The sequence below is a fragment of the Mustela nigripes genome, chromosome 4 (assembly GCF_022355385.1).
Source record: "Mustela nigripes isolate SB6536 chromosome 4, MUSNIG.SB6536, whole genome shotgun sequence".
Classification (NCBI taxonomy): Eukaryota; Metazoa; Chordata; class Mammalia; order Carnivora; family Mustelidae; genus Mustela; species Mustela nigripes.
Window position 1 is genome coordinate 15,578,589 of NC_081560.1, and position 16,615 is coordinate 15,595,203.

At 43.8% G+C, this 16,615-nt stretch overlaps 1 protein-coding gene across 3 annotated transcripts in view; it reads left to right on the plus strand.

The window, feature by feature from the left end:
• Positions 1–16,615, plus strand: part of DGKI (diacylglycerol kinase iota) — a 433,300-nt gene that overhangs the window by 145,848 nt on the left and 270,837 nt on the right. For all 3 annotated transcript variants that reach the window (XM_059396338.1, XM_059396340.1, XM_059396341.1), the window contains exon 2: positions 7,327–7,435. In XM_059396338.1, the coding sequence (XP_059252321.1) occupies positions 7,327–7,435 (109 nt within the window). The remainder of the gene's footprint in view (positions 1–7,326; positions 7,436–16,615) is intronic.

A 16,615-nucleotide genomic window follows, 5' to 3' on the forward strand; every position in this document is an offset into this window, starting at 1 on the left:
TTTTTTTTTTTTTTTTTTTTTTTTTTATGTTATGTTAGTCACTGTACTGTACATCAATAGTTTTTGATGGTGTGTTCCATGACTCATTGTTTGCATATGATACCCAGTGCTCCATGCAGTCCGTGCTTTTCAATAGACTGATGTCAAGCTCTGCTACAGGTTGGGCACCCCTCTCAAAGAATCACTGTGAAAGTAACAGCTAAAAACGTAAATACAGGAGTACCATGTTGAAGCATCAACACAGGAAGCAATTTTTTGAATGACTTACAACCCGTAGGAAGCGGAAAACATCCTTTGTTTCAATAATTACGTTCTCAAAAATTTCAGTGCACATTAAAATGGTCAAAAACTACTTTGCGTTAGTGTGTAATACGGATTAGGATTTAGGCTCAAATCATCACACAAGGTTTGTTCTCCTAAATAAATCACTAGTGGGATATTTGGAGTTTGTGTGGGGCTTCGGACAGTTCTTGTTTGTTTGTTTTTTGTTTTTCCAATCTTGTGGACTGTGCTTAACATTGCAGGCAGCTCTCTAGATCAACCAAGGAGCATTGTAGGCTGCTTTGAATATAAACAAAATTATTAACAAAATAGCATATATGGGGGAAAGCACACCAACCCATACACAGTGATGAAGATCCCTCTTGAGGCACTTGGGGACCTAAACCAAGGTACGGAGTACCTGTCTAGACAGCCGCTTCTTTTTGTAAAACGGGACGAGTTCACCAATCTCTACGTCAGTTGCTTCTCTTAGCTAAGGGCAACTTTTTTCTTTTTTTAAGGTTTATTTATTTATTCAGGAGAGACAGAGATAGTGAGAAGAGAGCATGAGTGGGATGGAGAGGGAGAAGCAGGCTCCCACTGAGGAGGGAGACTGACATGGGGCTTGATCCCAGGACTCTGGGACCATGACTCGAGCCAAAGGTAGACGCTTAACTGACTGAGCCACCCAGTTGCCCCTAAGGAAAGTTTTGTTTCCTTTGGTGCTTGCTTCTCTGCTCAGCAGGTGGGGTCCTCATTCTATGCTATTCATAGAATCACCCAGAAAGGGAGTTGGCAGATGGCGATGGACTGCATATAGGAGCCTTATTAATGTGGAATCAGGGTGGAACCAGAGCAAATTGAGAGGAAATTGCAAATCGGATAATTAGAGGGTATCCTGGCTAAATAACCACTTACATGTTTTCCCATAAATTTTTTAAAATTCTCTTGTAAAGAGTATATGCTACACATTTATTTCAATAAATACGTTATAGAAATATTAACACTATCCTATGCCCTTTACAAATGTCACAGCAATAGGATTTTATTTTACGTTGATCACAAAGCCGTTTTTATGTCTCTCAGGCTTCTTAATCCTGAATTCTACCTCTTTTGCCTTTTTCTTTAAAGAGCTGCTTTGAAGAATTTCTGGCCCTCTCTGCAAAGTATATCACCGAAATGCACAGCCTGGCATATCATTCAAATCTTCCTAAATCAGATTTCTCAACCCTTGATCTAATCAGCAAGCTGTTTTGCTTAGCTTTTTGGTCAAGTTCATTCATTAACTCAGAAAGCATTTATTGAATATTTGCTGTGTCTACCCCGAGGCCAGAATATAATAAGATTAGGGGATGAATTGAGCCCTGTCCTTTAGCAGTTTGTAGTCTTACTGAATGAAGTGGAGGAAATAATAGAATGCTATTTAAAATATAAGATGGTTTTTATACTTTAAATATGTTTGAGGTTTTTCATGGCAGGTAATTGACATTAACCATGACTTTGTACGCCTAAAACTGCATTATAGAATATTTTCTTTTCGTATCTGCTTCCCAGTTAATACCACAGTTGTCCTTTTCCAAGATTCTTTTGCCATCATAGCCATCACAACAAAGTATTGTTGTAAAATTGATAGGAAGGACCACCGCCATCTCACTGTCTGATTATAGGTTTGGGAGGATTCTGGGCGGGTGGGAAAAAACGTGAAGTTGAAACCCCATCGATTTTTTTTTTTTTTTACACTGAACCATACTGTAACGTAAAGCCCCTGCCAACTCAGCACACCCCAGATTTGACCACTTCGAAATGTCATCTTCTACAACCAAGATGAACCCACATAGAGAAATAGCTTACACTCATTTTATTTGAGGTCCGAAAGAATTCAGTTGCTTTCTTATTTTGGAATGTAAAGTGTATGCATATATGAACTCTTGGAGAGAAGAATGTTCTCACACGGCTGTTGAGAAAGAGGAAAAAGCTGTCATCAGAAGTTGCCCCCTGCCTCGCTGTAGTACCTCTGATGAAGTTTTAGAACATCGGGAGGTTTAGGGGTGGGGTCCGGAGCTGAGGACCAAGAAAGAATTCTTGGTTTTATTAAATATTTATTTATTTATTTATTTATTTATTTATTTATTTATTTGATAGCTAGAGATCACAACTAGGCAGAGAGAGAGAGAGAGAGAGAGAGAGAGAGGAGGAAGCAGGCTCCCCGCTGAGCAGAGAGCCCAATGCGGGACTCAATCCCAGGACCCTAAGATCATGACCTGAGCCGAAGGCAAAGGCTTTAACCCACTGAGCCACCCAGGTGCCCCAAAAGAATTCTTTTTTTTTTTTTTAATTTCTTTTTAAATTTTCTTTTCAGTGTTCCAGAATACATTGTTGATGCACCACACCCAGTGCTCCATGCAATAAGTGCCCTCCACAATACCCACCACCAGGCTCACCTAACCCCCCACACCTTTCTCCCCTCCCAAACCCTCAGTTTGTTTATCAGATTCCACCGTCTCTCATAGTTTGTCTCCCCCCCTCTGATTTCCCCCAACTCACTTCCTCTGAGCCATCATCTTTGGTGCAAAACGGTGGTGGTTTATTAAAGTTCAAGGACAGGACCTGTGGCAGAAAGAGCTGCTGCCCCAGGGTTTTGAGGGGTGGCAGGTTATATAGCAAGGGGTTGGGAGAAAAGGTTTCAATAGAACTTTTATATGCTAAAGAGGACCTACAAGAATAAGGTAGTTTTTCCCCTCTGGCAAGGTATTTCACATAGGATGGGAGATTCCTGGAAGAATGTCACGCGTGTCCCCCCCTGGAGTGGGGAGAGGGGGAAGGTTGCAGGGTGTCAGCTTCCGTTGTCTCCTCAGCCAGCCTTCTGTTCCTCCTCACCTACGAATCTTTCTCCTGTTCTCCTTCTAATGTAATAACCTCTTGGGAGGCCCATTTGCAGCTAAAATCCAGGACCGCTCTGATGGTTCTTACTTCTCTTCCTCCTCATAAGTGTTCATGCGTGTCGTACGTATACAATTGTCCTCTAGTCATGGTACAGGAAACCGCCCTTATTATCGACAACCGGGGATCAGTAGGCAGCGAGAAGCCTTACGTACTCGTTTCTGTTCTCGGGCTGGGCAAGAGTGCCAATGGACTCTGCTTTCCTTGCCGAGCTGAGTCATGGTTGGGGGTTTGTGGGTCTGTTCCCTTACTGCCACCGTGCTCTTCTGGAGACACATTGAGCCCTCCCATCCTAATCTGGTTATTTCAGCAATGTGTCCCTCCTGGCAGTTTTCATTAGGAACCCAGGGGTTGGTGGTCAGAGTCTCCAACTTTTAGTCCGGTCAAGTCATTTGTCCCGTGGTGTCCACTGTGCCCACAGAATTGTGTTCCCTCCCTTCTTTTTCATTCTGATCACAGCTCTCTGTGGCTGTTCATGAAAAGATGAAGAACTTGTCTTTTTCCTCATTTACTCAAGATTTAAGTATTCTTCAGCTCTTTCAAGGCCTTGTGCTCAGGCACTGTTTGTTACCTTAAGGAACCAAAGGTGGGACCTGTAGATTCTGACTCCGCGGAGATCCGATTTTCTTGTGATGAAAGCTGTGACTTGGAATCACATACAGCCTCCTTCAAAGCCAGAGCAAAGTCCCAAAGAAAAACGTTACACAGTTTCTTGAACTCGGACCCATGCATGGGCCACGAAAGAGCACCATATAAGAATCTTCCAGTGTTCTTTCCTTATTGCTCAGTGGAACGGAACATACTTTGGGTGAAGGCCTGCAACATTGTGATTTATAAGCAATATATATCTGGTCGTCCAAATGACCAAAATATATTTCTCATACTTACTTGGTCTTCATCCACAGACCTCTGCTCACAACTCCTGAAGCCTGTGATAAGGGCGAAAGAGTTTTTCATTATGTTAATGAAGGTGGCTTTGTACCCCACCCAAGTGTGGGGGCTATTTTCCCTGAGGACTAATTTTGTGATGGGAGGGTTGGAACTTTCTGTCCCAATCCCCTTTCCCTCGGGGGTGGGGGTGGGGGGGTGGGGGGGGAGAAAGAGGCTGAAGGTTCAGAACATCAGTAGCCAATGGCCAATGATTTAAGCATTCTTGCATATATAATAAAGCCTCCCTAAAACCCCAGAAGAGTGGAGTTCAGAGACTTTCAGTGAGCAGGTGGAGGTTCTGGAAGAGGGAGGCCCCTGGAGAGGGGATGGAAGCCCCACACCCCTTCCCCATACGTCACCCTCTGTATCCCTTCAGCTGACTGTGGATTCCTATCCTTCATCCTCTGCTTTAGGAAATGGATAAACGTTAAGTAAGTGTTCCTGTCAGTTTGGTGAGCCACTTTAACAAATGAATCAAACCTAAGGAGGAGGTCATTGGAACCTCCCATCTGGAGCTGGTGGACCAGAAGCCCAGGTAACAGCCTGGGGCTTGTGACTGGGATCTGAAGTGGGGGTGGGGAGAGGTCCTGTAGGACTGAACCCTAGACCTGTGGAATCCCATGTTAGCTCTGCATAGAGAGTGTCAGAATTAAGTTGAATTCTGGGACACCCTGCTGGTGTCTGAGAATTGCTTGATGTTGAGGGAACCTTCCAACTTTGGAATTGGCTCTGGGAACCCAAAAGAGTCAGTGTTGGTGAAGGGGCCAAACTGGATGTTGTTAATTATTTGCCTTGAGGAAAGCGAGGATTGTGTCAGCAGGATGTCTTCATTAAAGGTCTACACACTTGTAACGACTCTTTGGGGAATTACATAAAGCAAGTACATTGTGTGTCACCCAGTGGGAGCTTCGGAAAGTAGGCTACTGGCAAGTTTGATGGGATCACTTTCAACTACTAAAGACCTTGACGTTATTTCTAAGACTTCCCGTGTGGGAATATGAGAGAGGGGGAGAAAGGGGCGGGGCACTTGCTGAGCTCTTAGACACACTTGGCCATTGATCAGTGGCTGCACGATCTTGGATTCTTTTTTGGTTTCTACCCAACCTTTCTGTGGGTTTTGAGGCTACTGTTGATCTTGGTCAATTACAAATTCCATTTCTGGGTGGAGTTTGCAGAGATCAGGGAACAGAACAGAGAGACCACCTGCAAACTTTAGATTCTAAGGGAGCTTTTACATTCTGCTGTCAGGCCTCCCGCTTTCCCCAGCAAGTTCCTTTCCTTTCCCGGGCTCAGTCATGACGGGATTCGCTGTACATCTGGCTGTTGCCGCCTTCCTTTTGCCCCCGTCTACCTGTCCGCAGCCTTGTTCCTCTGTATAGTGAGATGCCTGAAGAAATCTGAGGATCTGGGCCTCCCTGGGAACCCTGTTTGTCTGCAGGTCCTGTGTCCGAGATGGCAGATTCCACTGCAGCATTCGCATCCTCTGAGATAGGGTGCTGAGAACTAATGGGGATAAAGTGCATAATGAGGTTGCTGATGCTTTCCTTTGGGGCTCCCCTGCTTTGATGGGCCTGGGTAAGTTAGGGCTCCCCGCTTGCCCAAACGTGTTTGCTCTTGCCAACCCAAATAAAGAGGAAACTAAGGCAAGCTTGAATTACTGGAAATTGGCTTTATTCGAGAATAGCATGGGAGTTGCTGTTCAGGACACAAAACCTGTAGCAAACCGTGGGAAAGTTCGTTAACAATTTGGGGTGGGCTGTTTTTATGGCCAGGAGTGCAAAGAGCAGGGTATCTAGCCTGAGTCCAAGCAGCAGGTTCAGTGGCTTGAGGATGGGGAGACAATCTTGGTGGATGTTCATTGGTTGAGAGAGAGTTTTCCAGTTATCTGCAAATTAGGCATTAACCTGAAATCCATCTCTAAGTTCTTAGATTTCACTTTCCTGAGGGTGCATATTGGAGATTCTCCATCTCCTAGCCTCTTTAAAGTCTTTCCATACACTCATGGAGCGGCTTGAAAACTTTAGCTCATAGAAGGAGGCATGCGTCAATGCAGATTTCTGTGCCTCGGCCTCAGACCTACACAGGGCTCATCCACAGGGTCACAAGACCCACCTGATTCTGGTTCACATGATTCTCAAAGCACACATGGACATCCCTGTAGAGTTGGAAAACCCCTCTCCTTTCCAGGGAGCCCCTAGTTAATTCATGAATCACCATTGATGTTGAAGCTTGAGACCCCGTCTGGCATTTTTCATGGAGCGATGCAGCGATTGAACTTAACACGATTAATGACGGCATCACAAGATCTCCCTACTTTCTTCCTGATCTTGCCGTTCTTACTCTGTCCACCAGGCTCTCCTCTCCCTTCCTGTCCCTTCACCCTGTCCTCGTCGTATTTGCCTGCTGAAGCAACTCCTCTCATTTCTTATCTTTGCAGACCAAGGTCAGGGCTGACTTTCTCAACCTCTCCGATTCATTCCCCCCTCTTTCTGACCTGCGTTCTGTTGTATTCCAGGTGCCAAACCGAATCGAAGCCCCACGTTCTGGTTCTCTCTTTCTGTGGGCCTCGGTAAGATCGCGGCCTCTCTGCATGGGCCTTGTCTTGGCCGCTACCAATCAGTCTTTTCCCATTTGGAACTTCAAGCTTTCTGCGGGAGTCCTCTGTAGGGAGGAGGGGGGACGTTCTTGGCAGGAGCAAGACTGGTGCTGCGCCCGCTTGGAGAGCACTTTGCGGGGAGATGGAGGGATTTCCACAGAGGACCCCACCAGCCCACTTTTCTTGCCTTTAGCCTCCGACAGCTTTAAAATTGTCCAAGTATTATGACCACCCGGGCCCTCGGTCTTTCTTTTTTTTCTTTTTGGTAAACAGACCTGCGTTCTGCCCTGTACCCTGAATAGGGGCTTATATTTTAATTTCTATCTCTGAAGCAGTGCTACCCCCAAAGGGGTCCCCTCAACCTCCCTGTCTTTTGAGACCTGTGCCTCCCCACGCCCCGCCTTGGTCATGTACTTCAGAGGCATAGATTCTAATACATTTGCAAAGGGTTTTGCATGCGGAAGACTAACACAGGTGTTGTTTTTACCCTGGGGAAATTTTTTAGTATGTATGACCTTCTGATGTTGGTTTTTCTTTGTGTGTTTTTTTTGTTTGTTTGTTTGTTTGTTTGTTTTCTTTTGTTTTCCTTCTGGCTGCAGGAAAGCCATCTCCCGGGCAGGCCTACAGCACCTGGTTCCCGCACATGCCCTCAGCCTCCCCGTGGCAAACGGCCCGGCGAAGGAGCCCAGAGCGACTCTGGACTGGAGCGTAGGTGTTGGCTTCTTCATTTCAACGTCATTCACTTGCATGTGTGTCTCTCATTGTCAGGATCCCTGTGGCTACAGCGCAAGACTTACTCATTTCCAATATTGCTCACTGACCCATCTTCAGACGCCTAAGCCATAGTTCCTTTCTCAAACCTCCAGGAACATAGCTCCTGTGTATGAAATGGGATGTGTTTCAGACTAAAATAAAAATGCCATGAATCACTGGAGGCACTGCTGCCTGGGTTTGCAGCTGTGAGATCGGAAGTAGCTCTGGGCACATGCTTTATTGTTCTTGCCCACTTGACGATGAGTAGAGCCTACCCTTAGCAACTTTGTGTCATCTAAGCTTAGTCTCCTCAGCTCAGACTGCTTTCTTTTCCTTTTAGAAGCTTGTTTGTTTGTTTGTTTGTTTGTTTTTCCCTGACAGGAAATAATTTCATTTTACATTTTAGGGACTTCGTGCCCTCTCATCTGATATATTTCTGTCTCCAATACAACGGTAGATGGGTCTGGCATCAGTGGGTTGGGTATCGTCACCAATTTTAACCAAAAGACATCCACAGAAACTTGAACTGAAGATTGCATTCTGAACTTCTTAAATTAATCAGAATCCATTTATGAGGGTCTTGGTCCAAGGCTCTTGGTCCAAGAACCAAGTCAGGTTCTTGGTCAAAGGCATCAATCACTGTGGACTGAAAGACTTTGTCCCTTCCTGGGGGAAGGAACTTAGGGAGCAGCACGAAGGTAGAGGAGGGCTTCCCTATAATTCTCCGCTCTGGTCCGGAGGGTGGTTCTGGTTCAGCATTGGTAGTTGAGCTGAATAGTGGGGATAATCCATGGTCTCCCGCATGAAAGAGAAAGCAGGGTGGGAAAAGAGGGTTTTTTTTTTTTTCTTTTTTTTTAATTAAAATATTTTTTTAGCCCATAAGTCATGACTTAATGTCCTTTTATAGTAAAACAATTCTTCCCCTCTCCCAAGCACACACTTAGTGACATTCTTACTTGACATTCCGGACCCATGCCATGGTATGCTGCCTACCTTCATGAAGCACCTGGCAGAAGACTGGGCTTAGCTGGGATGCAGCTTCTTCCTCGATGAGAGGCTTGAGAGTGCTGTGGTAGGCCCCGCACGTGCTGCACTGGTGCTCAGGAAGAAAGAGCTCCCTTCTTGGCCTTCCTCTTGATTCCAGGACTGTTCCTTGATGAACTCTTAAACCGTAATGGAAAGTAGAATCTATCCACGCCAGTGTTTATGTAATTAAAAAGAATTAAATGTATAAACAAGCGGATAAATAAGATCAAAGAGAGACATTTGGGGTCCAGTGATGAGAATGATGCAACTCAGGGACCCAAACTGGTGAATTTAATGTTTGTGATGCCAAAACAGTCCTCTGACCTAAAGTAGTAGGACCCTAATGAGGGAGAATTTATTTTATTTATTTATTTTTTAAAAAGATTTTATTTATTTATTTGACAGAGAGAAATCACAAGTAGTTGGAGAGGCAGGCAGAGAGAGATAGGGAAGCAGGCTCCCTGCTGAGCAGAGAGCCCGATGCGGGACTCGATCCCAGGACCCTGAGATCATGACCTGAGCCGAAGGCAGTGGCTTAACCCACTGAGCCACCCAGGCGCCCCGATGAGGGAGAATTTAAATCGTTGACATAGAAAAAGTCATTAAATCCTTTTGTTCCTTGTGTGATATTAGTCAAGTCCCTTGATTTCTTTCAGTCTGAGTGTCCTCATCGATAGGGACAACTGTGGCCCCTCCCTAAGAGGGACTTCCTCATTGTTATTAGAGTCAAATGTGGCAGTAAGTGTCAAAGGTCTTTGTAAACAGCGCAGCCTGCCGATTTATTTAATCAGAAAGAAAATTAGGGATGAATTCACTAATCCATCCCACATTTGAGTCCCTGCTTTGTGCTAGAGCCTGCCTTGGTTCCTTGGGATCCTGAGGGGAGGAAGATGGGGTTTCTGCCTTGAAGGAGCTTGGGAAGCAGTTGGAGACAAGAAGTCAACAGCAAGAACATAGGTGTCGACCCCTGGAATGGAGGGGCCCCGAGTCACAGAGCTCCAGGAAGGACGATCCACCACTGTTTGATGGTGGAAACAGTTATCAGAAATGGCTCTTAAAAAGAAGTGTCCTGTTTCAGCCGAAGCTTGGCAAGAAGGTATTATTTTCTGATTCCTGTAGAGATGTAGGCACTCTAATATTTCATCAGAATGGTATTTTGGGCTGGTGGTGGAAGGCTGTACTACATAGCAGGGGGAGAACAAGTGAGGACTAAGTTCTTTCTTCCTCCCTCTCCTTTGATTGTGGGCGCCCTGTCGCAGCGCCCCAGGGAAATGATGGCATGTCAGGAAGCGCTGTGGGGACGTTTCACAATGGAGGGAACACTGAGAGCCTACTCTGAAGACGGTCCATCTGAGGGCATATTTGAAGATCTGACGTGCAAGGAACTATAAAGATATGACTCTGAAAAGAAAAATTAACTGTGGGCTGATACTGCTGTTAGTGAACCAAAGCCAAACAGTGACCAACACTACAGTTCCTTATTAGGACCATGTAAAACAGTGTTCTCAGAAGAGAGGAAGAAGCAGATGGCTAAAAACATTTTAGAGCACCCCCCGCACCCCGCCCCAGACTTACCCTTGCTTCAAAATTTTTGGCTTTTCCTAACAAATGGGCTTTTCGCCATTTTCATTTATGTCACCTTAGTTTGTTGGTCTGTACAAGCTGCTGAACCAGGGTTTTCTGTGTTCTGCTTCAAGGGTAAGCCCCTGGCTTACCAGCTTGACCACTGGCTTGACCAGCCTCTGCCATTCCCTCATCCCACCGCCCCGCCCGGCCCCCTGTGGAAGAACAGCAGGACTGCCTCTCCCCCTCCACCAGCCCACTCTCCTGGACTCAACGCATTGAAATGATCACTCTTCATTTATTCACACTTACTATTTACTGATCTTGGTTTGGAGCTTTTTATGTGTCTCCCAGTTGAGAGGGAGGGTTTGGGGGGTGTGGAGGGTCATTTCAAAGGCCTCTAGGACTCTCACCCGCTGACTTATGTCACCCCCCACCCTGCATTTCAGCAGTGAAAAAAAACAGATACAGAGGCTCTTCATGGTGCATGTGAAGTTGTAAGACGAATCAGGGTAGAATTAAACGCTGGGATTAAAAGCTTAGTCCCTACATTTCTGATTATTGTAGAATCCCAAAGCAATCCTGTTTTGACTTCATGCAAAAGTCTTCAGAAAGGGGCGCAACATTTCCTAAGTATCTTTGTGCAAAGGACCTTGGGGAAGCAGCTGGCTAGTGGGGGTGCTGGGACACCGAAGGGTACTGATTTGGTGAGCCTAGACTCGGCACCTGTGTCCTTGGGCCAGGTGTATACTAGAGTAGGAGTCGGTTTGACGTGTTGGGTACGCAGACTTAATAATGCCCTTAAAGTATTCATATTCTCATCGTCATATTCTCATTTTCCTACTTAGTGATGTGTATTATCTCCCTCTTATTTTTAGCTGTTCCTCAAAGTCCCGGAACTTCTCTCTTGCTGTGATTTACTCAAATAGTTATTATGACTTATCAGATTCTCTGTCTTCCTTGATCTCATTTTCTTGGTGACTCGTCAAGAACAGTCCCTCCTGTGTCCTGAGCAAATGCCTGTCCCTCCATGTACATCCCGGATGGAACCCTCAATGTTGATGTCCAAATAGTGGCCTGATCAGTCTCTACCGTGGCACCTGAGGCTTCTAGTGACAATAGTAGACACAAGTGGCAATTGCTGTGTCCTATAGACATTTCCTCCCTTGCTCTGTGCCGGGTCATGTCCATCTTTTCAACTGAACCAGTCCTGTTTATCTTACCCATTTTTGCTTTATTTCCTCACAGTACCTCTCCCCATGGTTCACGGTCTTATAAACCTTAGAACCAAATTAGCGGGTTTTAGTTGTTCTCTTATTCTATGTCCTCAGCTGGATTTCAGGCTCCTTGAAGGGAGGGACAGTGTTTTCTGCTTGGTTTTTCTTCTTCACGATGGAGAGCACAGCATCACAGGCCTACCTGCTCTCTGGCTGCAGATGTCGGGGGACAAATTGAGTGCAGCTTTCTGTTCAATCAAGTGAGAAGGGGATATTTCACTGGGAGTTGACCAGCCTCAGGTAATCTCCAATTCCTGAAAGGATTGGTAGACAGAGAGTCCAAAGCTGCCTTTGGAAAATAAATGGGTTTCTGCTCTTTGAATCCCAGGTAACTCTTTTAACCTCTCTTTCCTAGTATGAAGCATTGTGTAAGTCTTAGAGCGCAGCCGCGGGCTGCCCTCTTCCTCCCCACTCTTCCCCTATTCACCTTCATGGTGACAACCTGCAGGAGCTGCTCCCATGGACACCAAGTCATGCATGCTGGGCAAGCCAGTTTTGGGGAAAACAGGCTAAGTTGCCAGAAAAGGAGTAATACTCAAAAAGGGAAAAAAAAAATTCCCATCTCCTGGGCTGGAATCCAGGTTTCCGGTTTAGAGTGAGTTAGCTCCTTCAGAAGTATGTCTGTTGTACAGATAATGTGTGTCTTCTCTTAAATGTCGCAGGCCTGATTCTATGGTGGAGACTTAATTTGTACTTAGAGATTTCTTCTCTCTTTTTAATATGATAGCAGGGGTAAGGAGGTGGGTCTCACTCTGTCTCCACTGTTTTATCATTTGTTTTTGCCCCTTACACTGCCTAAAACAACTTTCAAAGCAGTGGTGGGAAAGCCATCCAGATCTTTCTTAAAGGGCATGTTGGTTCTAACGTCAATTTTAATTTCAGTTCATTTTTTTCCTCTCTCCTTGGAAAATTTCCGCCAATCCCGAGGGCTATGGAAAATAAGTTCAACACAAACAAAGCTGGATTTTAAATCCAGACCATATTTTCTTTTCTCTAGTTGACAATGCTAAGAAAAGAAGTGCTTTCTCCTAGGTATGTAGAAACATAACACAGTTACACACCACCCTACCACTTGGTTCAGGGACAAGATTACGCGGACAGTCTTCACGCGGGATTGGTTTAAACTGGGTTAGGAAACTAGGTCGTCTTATCTTTAGAAACGTTGAATGAAGCGCCAGGAGGAGGCAGGTGTGTATGGTTGTGTGCGGAAGCATGTTCTCATTTCAGTCTTCTGTCAGGGGGCAGGTCCTAGCAAACCTGTGCCTTCAGGTCTAAGCTCTTGACCTTCAGGTCTGGGTGTTGTCCCCGATTGTGACTCTCACCTCAACCTTTCCCCACTCCCATTCCCATTTCAAAAACTGTTAAGTCGGTTGATCAAGGCATCTGATGGCCGAGAGGTCAGGAGGAGCTAACCAGCTATAAATCAGTGAATGTCCTGGCACTGGTCTGCTGTGTTAATAGTGGGGGCAGATCTAGCATGATTCTGTGCACCCTTATAGTCTTTTAGTTCACCAAATTGTAATAATTTTAAGTCACACTGGTTGTTGGGAGAGATCGTAGAATCCCACAGTTTCACAGGTCATGGGGCTAAGCTTCTGTCCCTAAGCAAGTGATTGAGCTAATATTGCCCAATAAGAAATAGATGTGAGCCATAAAATAATTCTAAATTTTCTAATAGCCACTTTGAGAAAAGTAAAAATAAATATGTAATTTTAATTTTAGTACCATGTTTTGTTCAACCAGATATATAAAAAAAATTACCATCTCCATATGTAATCAGTATAAAAACTATCAATGAGGAGGTGTGCATTCTTCCCCCCCCCCCCCCACTGAGTATTCAAAGTCGGCTGTGAATTTCACAGTGACAGGACATCTCAATTAGTGGGAACCACATTTCAAGTTCTCAATAGCCACATGCTTCTTGGCTAAACTATCCTTGTTAAACTATCCTAGACAAATTCTACCTACTATTATCATGAAGATTTTGAGGGAGAGACAGTTCAGAGTTCTTTTCCTTTCCAAATTTGTAAGGACATTTACATGAGATACATCTTTATAACTTCCCTCCTGTTTCAAAACATTTATATAAGCAAGTATCTTCCTTTTGTGTAAATGATTTGCCTCTAGTGTCAGTGCATTCTGTGTTATTTGAAGTCTATAAACCCCTCCCACCAATACACACACCTATCCTTTTAACTATAACCATTACTAGGACTTCAGTAGAACTGGAGAGCAAGGAATCATATCTGTATCTATAAATCTATACCTAGATGGATAGATCCATCTTTGTATAGATCCAGCTATATAAACATATGTATATCTATAAAGACTTGTCTCAGTACTGACAGATACAGAAGAAATGTTATCTTCATTTAGAAATGGGAGAACTTTTTTTTTTTTTTTTTTTTTGGTCTGGCACAGATGGATACTCTGAGTTGTATATTGTTTGAGATGGTATTTCAAGGTTGATTTGTAGAGGAGAAAGAGATTCCTGGGTGGGGAGAATGGAATAAACAAAAAGCATGGCACAAAAAAGGGAGGCTATGGCTATATTTAGAGAAGAGTGATGAAGGAAGAAAATGTGCAAAGGTGAATACAAGGAAGGTTGTGGATGGACAAATTGGTGTCCGTGGAGGGTCTAGTGTGTGAGATTAAATTTGGATTTCATTTTATAAATAATAGAACATCATTTAAGCATCCTGAGCAAGAGAGAGGCAAAACTGTTGTTATGTTCTAAAGGAATTAATTTTGCAACATTATAAAATAGAGAGAAAGTCAGAATTAGAGTTCAGAGCAGAAGAAACCAGCACTCAGGTTAGATGTGTTCTTCAGTATATGATAAGTAACTTGGGGCTGGATGTAGATAATGAAAGGAAATCCATACAAAAATATAAGGTCTGTGTTAGTTGGTGTAGTCTAGGCTGCAATAAATAGGATACTCAAACATACAATCACTGTGGAAGAGAAGTATATTTCTCCCTCATGTAATGGATAAGGACTGTTTCCGGTAGGCTGAGTGGGAGGTGGGTTCTATTTCACATAGTTTTTCAATGCCCCAGACAGTTGCTCTTAGATCTTCACCAGATGGCTTCTGAAATCATCCCCAAGGTTGGCTTTTCAAGTATCCAGTGTGGGAAAAGAGCATGGAGGAAAGCATGTGGGAGGTTTTGATGGGCCAAGTCTGAAAACCATACATGTCACTCATGCTTATGTTCCATTGGTTAGATCTTGGTCACACGGCCATACCTAGTTGCAAGGATGGCTGGGTAATAAGGTCTAGCTGTATGTCCAGGAAGAAGAAAAAAATAATTTGGGTGAAAGGTTAGTAATCTTGGTACAAAGACCAAGGGAAAAAACTTAGATAATACCAACATCTATGGGTTAGAAGGGAAGGAAAACTGGAGAGTGTCTACCTTAAAAGTAAAACTGCCAGTTATTTTACCAGCAAAGTGGGATTATTTGGGATTAGCCGAGGAATTATAGTTCGGGACATGCAAGCTATGACACTACCTTTGATCTGGAGATCAAAGGAAAGAAACATTATAGAGAAAAGGAAGAGTGTGGGAGAGGCTGCTTTAAATGGAAGTCCACTGGAGGAAAGCGTGAGTTCAGGGAGGTGATGGTTTCTCATTGGCTGAGGTATTTTCTTATTGGCTGAGCTTGTTGGGCATCAAGGAGAAATTCCTTTCCTCTTGCTGAAGGAGCAAAATAGTCTTCTTTGTAAATGCAAAGTAAGTCTCTTCCTGTTGGCGGTCTGCAATTAATGATGAGTCGTAGAGTGTGACAGCTCCCCCATCTGATCTCCTGACTCCATTTTAAACGAGGCGTCCTTTATTCAGTTTCACAAATGTAACCACAATAACAATAGTAGAAACTACATTGAACACCTATTCTAATTGTGTGCAAGGCATTGGACATTATGCATTTTTCACATTTAAGTATCGCTGTGATCTTGTGAGTAAAGTACACTTATTTCTGCAATTTAGTGGTGAGTAAAATACAGTTTAGGGAAGTGAGAGAGGCCCAAGATCATATAGCTGGTATGTGAAAAGTCTATCTCATAGTTTATTAATATTGAGCTAGAGAAGGATGAATCAGAAATGTAAGAAAACCACAGTGGTTCATTTGTCTGTTCTCTTTTTGTGTGAATGCAACGCCAGCTGGATACCCTTATGCAGAATTCAGGATTCCCCCAGACCATCTTCACTTCTGACATCAGTTGAAGGTTTGGGCATCCCCAGGATCATACTCAAAATGTTTGAGGAGTCACTAGAAGGACTCATAGAATTTACTGAAAGCTATTATATACACATTTGTGGCCTATTGCAATGAAAGGATACAAATTCAAATCTACCCAAGGGGAGAGGTACATGGTACAGAGTCCAGGAGAGTTTCCCAGGTTGAGCTTTCCGTTATTCTCTCCCAGTGGATTTGCGGACAGTGCTAACCTCGCCTAGCAACTTTGTGTGACAGCATGTGTGGCATATTGCCAATCGATCTGAACCTTGGTGTCTAGTGTATTAGTTGTGGCTTGGTCATGTAGACCTGGTTGATTTCCTGCATGGCTGAACTTAATCTCTAGCCCCTCTGGAGGCTGAGCTGATACATGGCTCTAAGCCCCACCATAAGTCATAGTTGTCTTAGACTATCTGGCATGGCTCAAGGCCCCACGGTAAACATATACTCTTATCAGGCAGGACATTCCCAGCACTTAGATGACCTTTGCGGAGCTGAGGGCAAAGTCCAGATTTCTCTTTTGGGTAGTGTTACTATAAATGTATTTTATTAGGTATCAGATAAGACAGATGTGCAGGAAAAGGATGAGCCATGGGAAAAATGTAGTCTAGTAAGAGGTATGCTCCATCTCTTTTTTTTTTGCATGACTTTTTTTTTAAAAAGGCTTTTCTTCTGTTTGTGATTTTAGAAGACTGTCCTGTTTCTTATTAGGCACCATGTTTACTTCTCACAGTTTATGACTCTAGACTAATGGACAGATAAAAATAATTATGCCTTTCTACCCACTTGGAGTTGCATATAATAAAAATGTGCATGGATTCATTTATTCATTGATTCTTAGTCTTTCATCTTTTCAAGTCCCAAAATTTATTTGTCATTATTTTCCAGGCATTAAGTGAAGCTCTGGACATTCAGTGTTCTCATGGAGCTTAGAATCTCATATATAAGGAAACATTAATCAAAGGATCATTCCAATGAATGGATAATTACCAATGGAGAAAGGTTATTGGAAGGGAACATACTTTTATGAGAG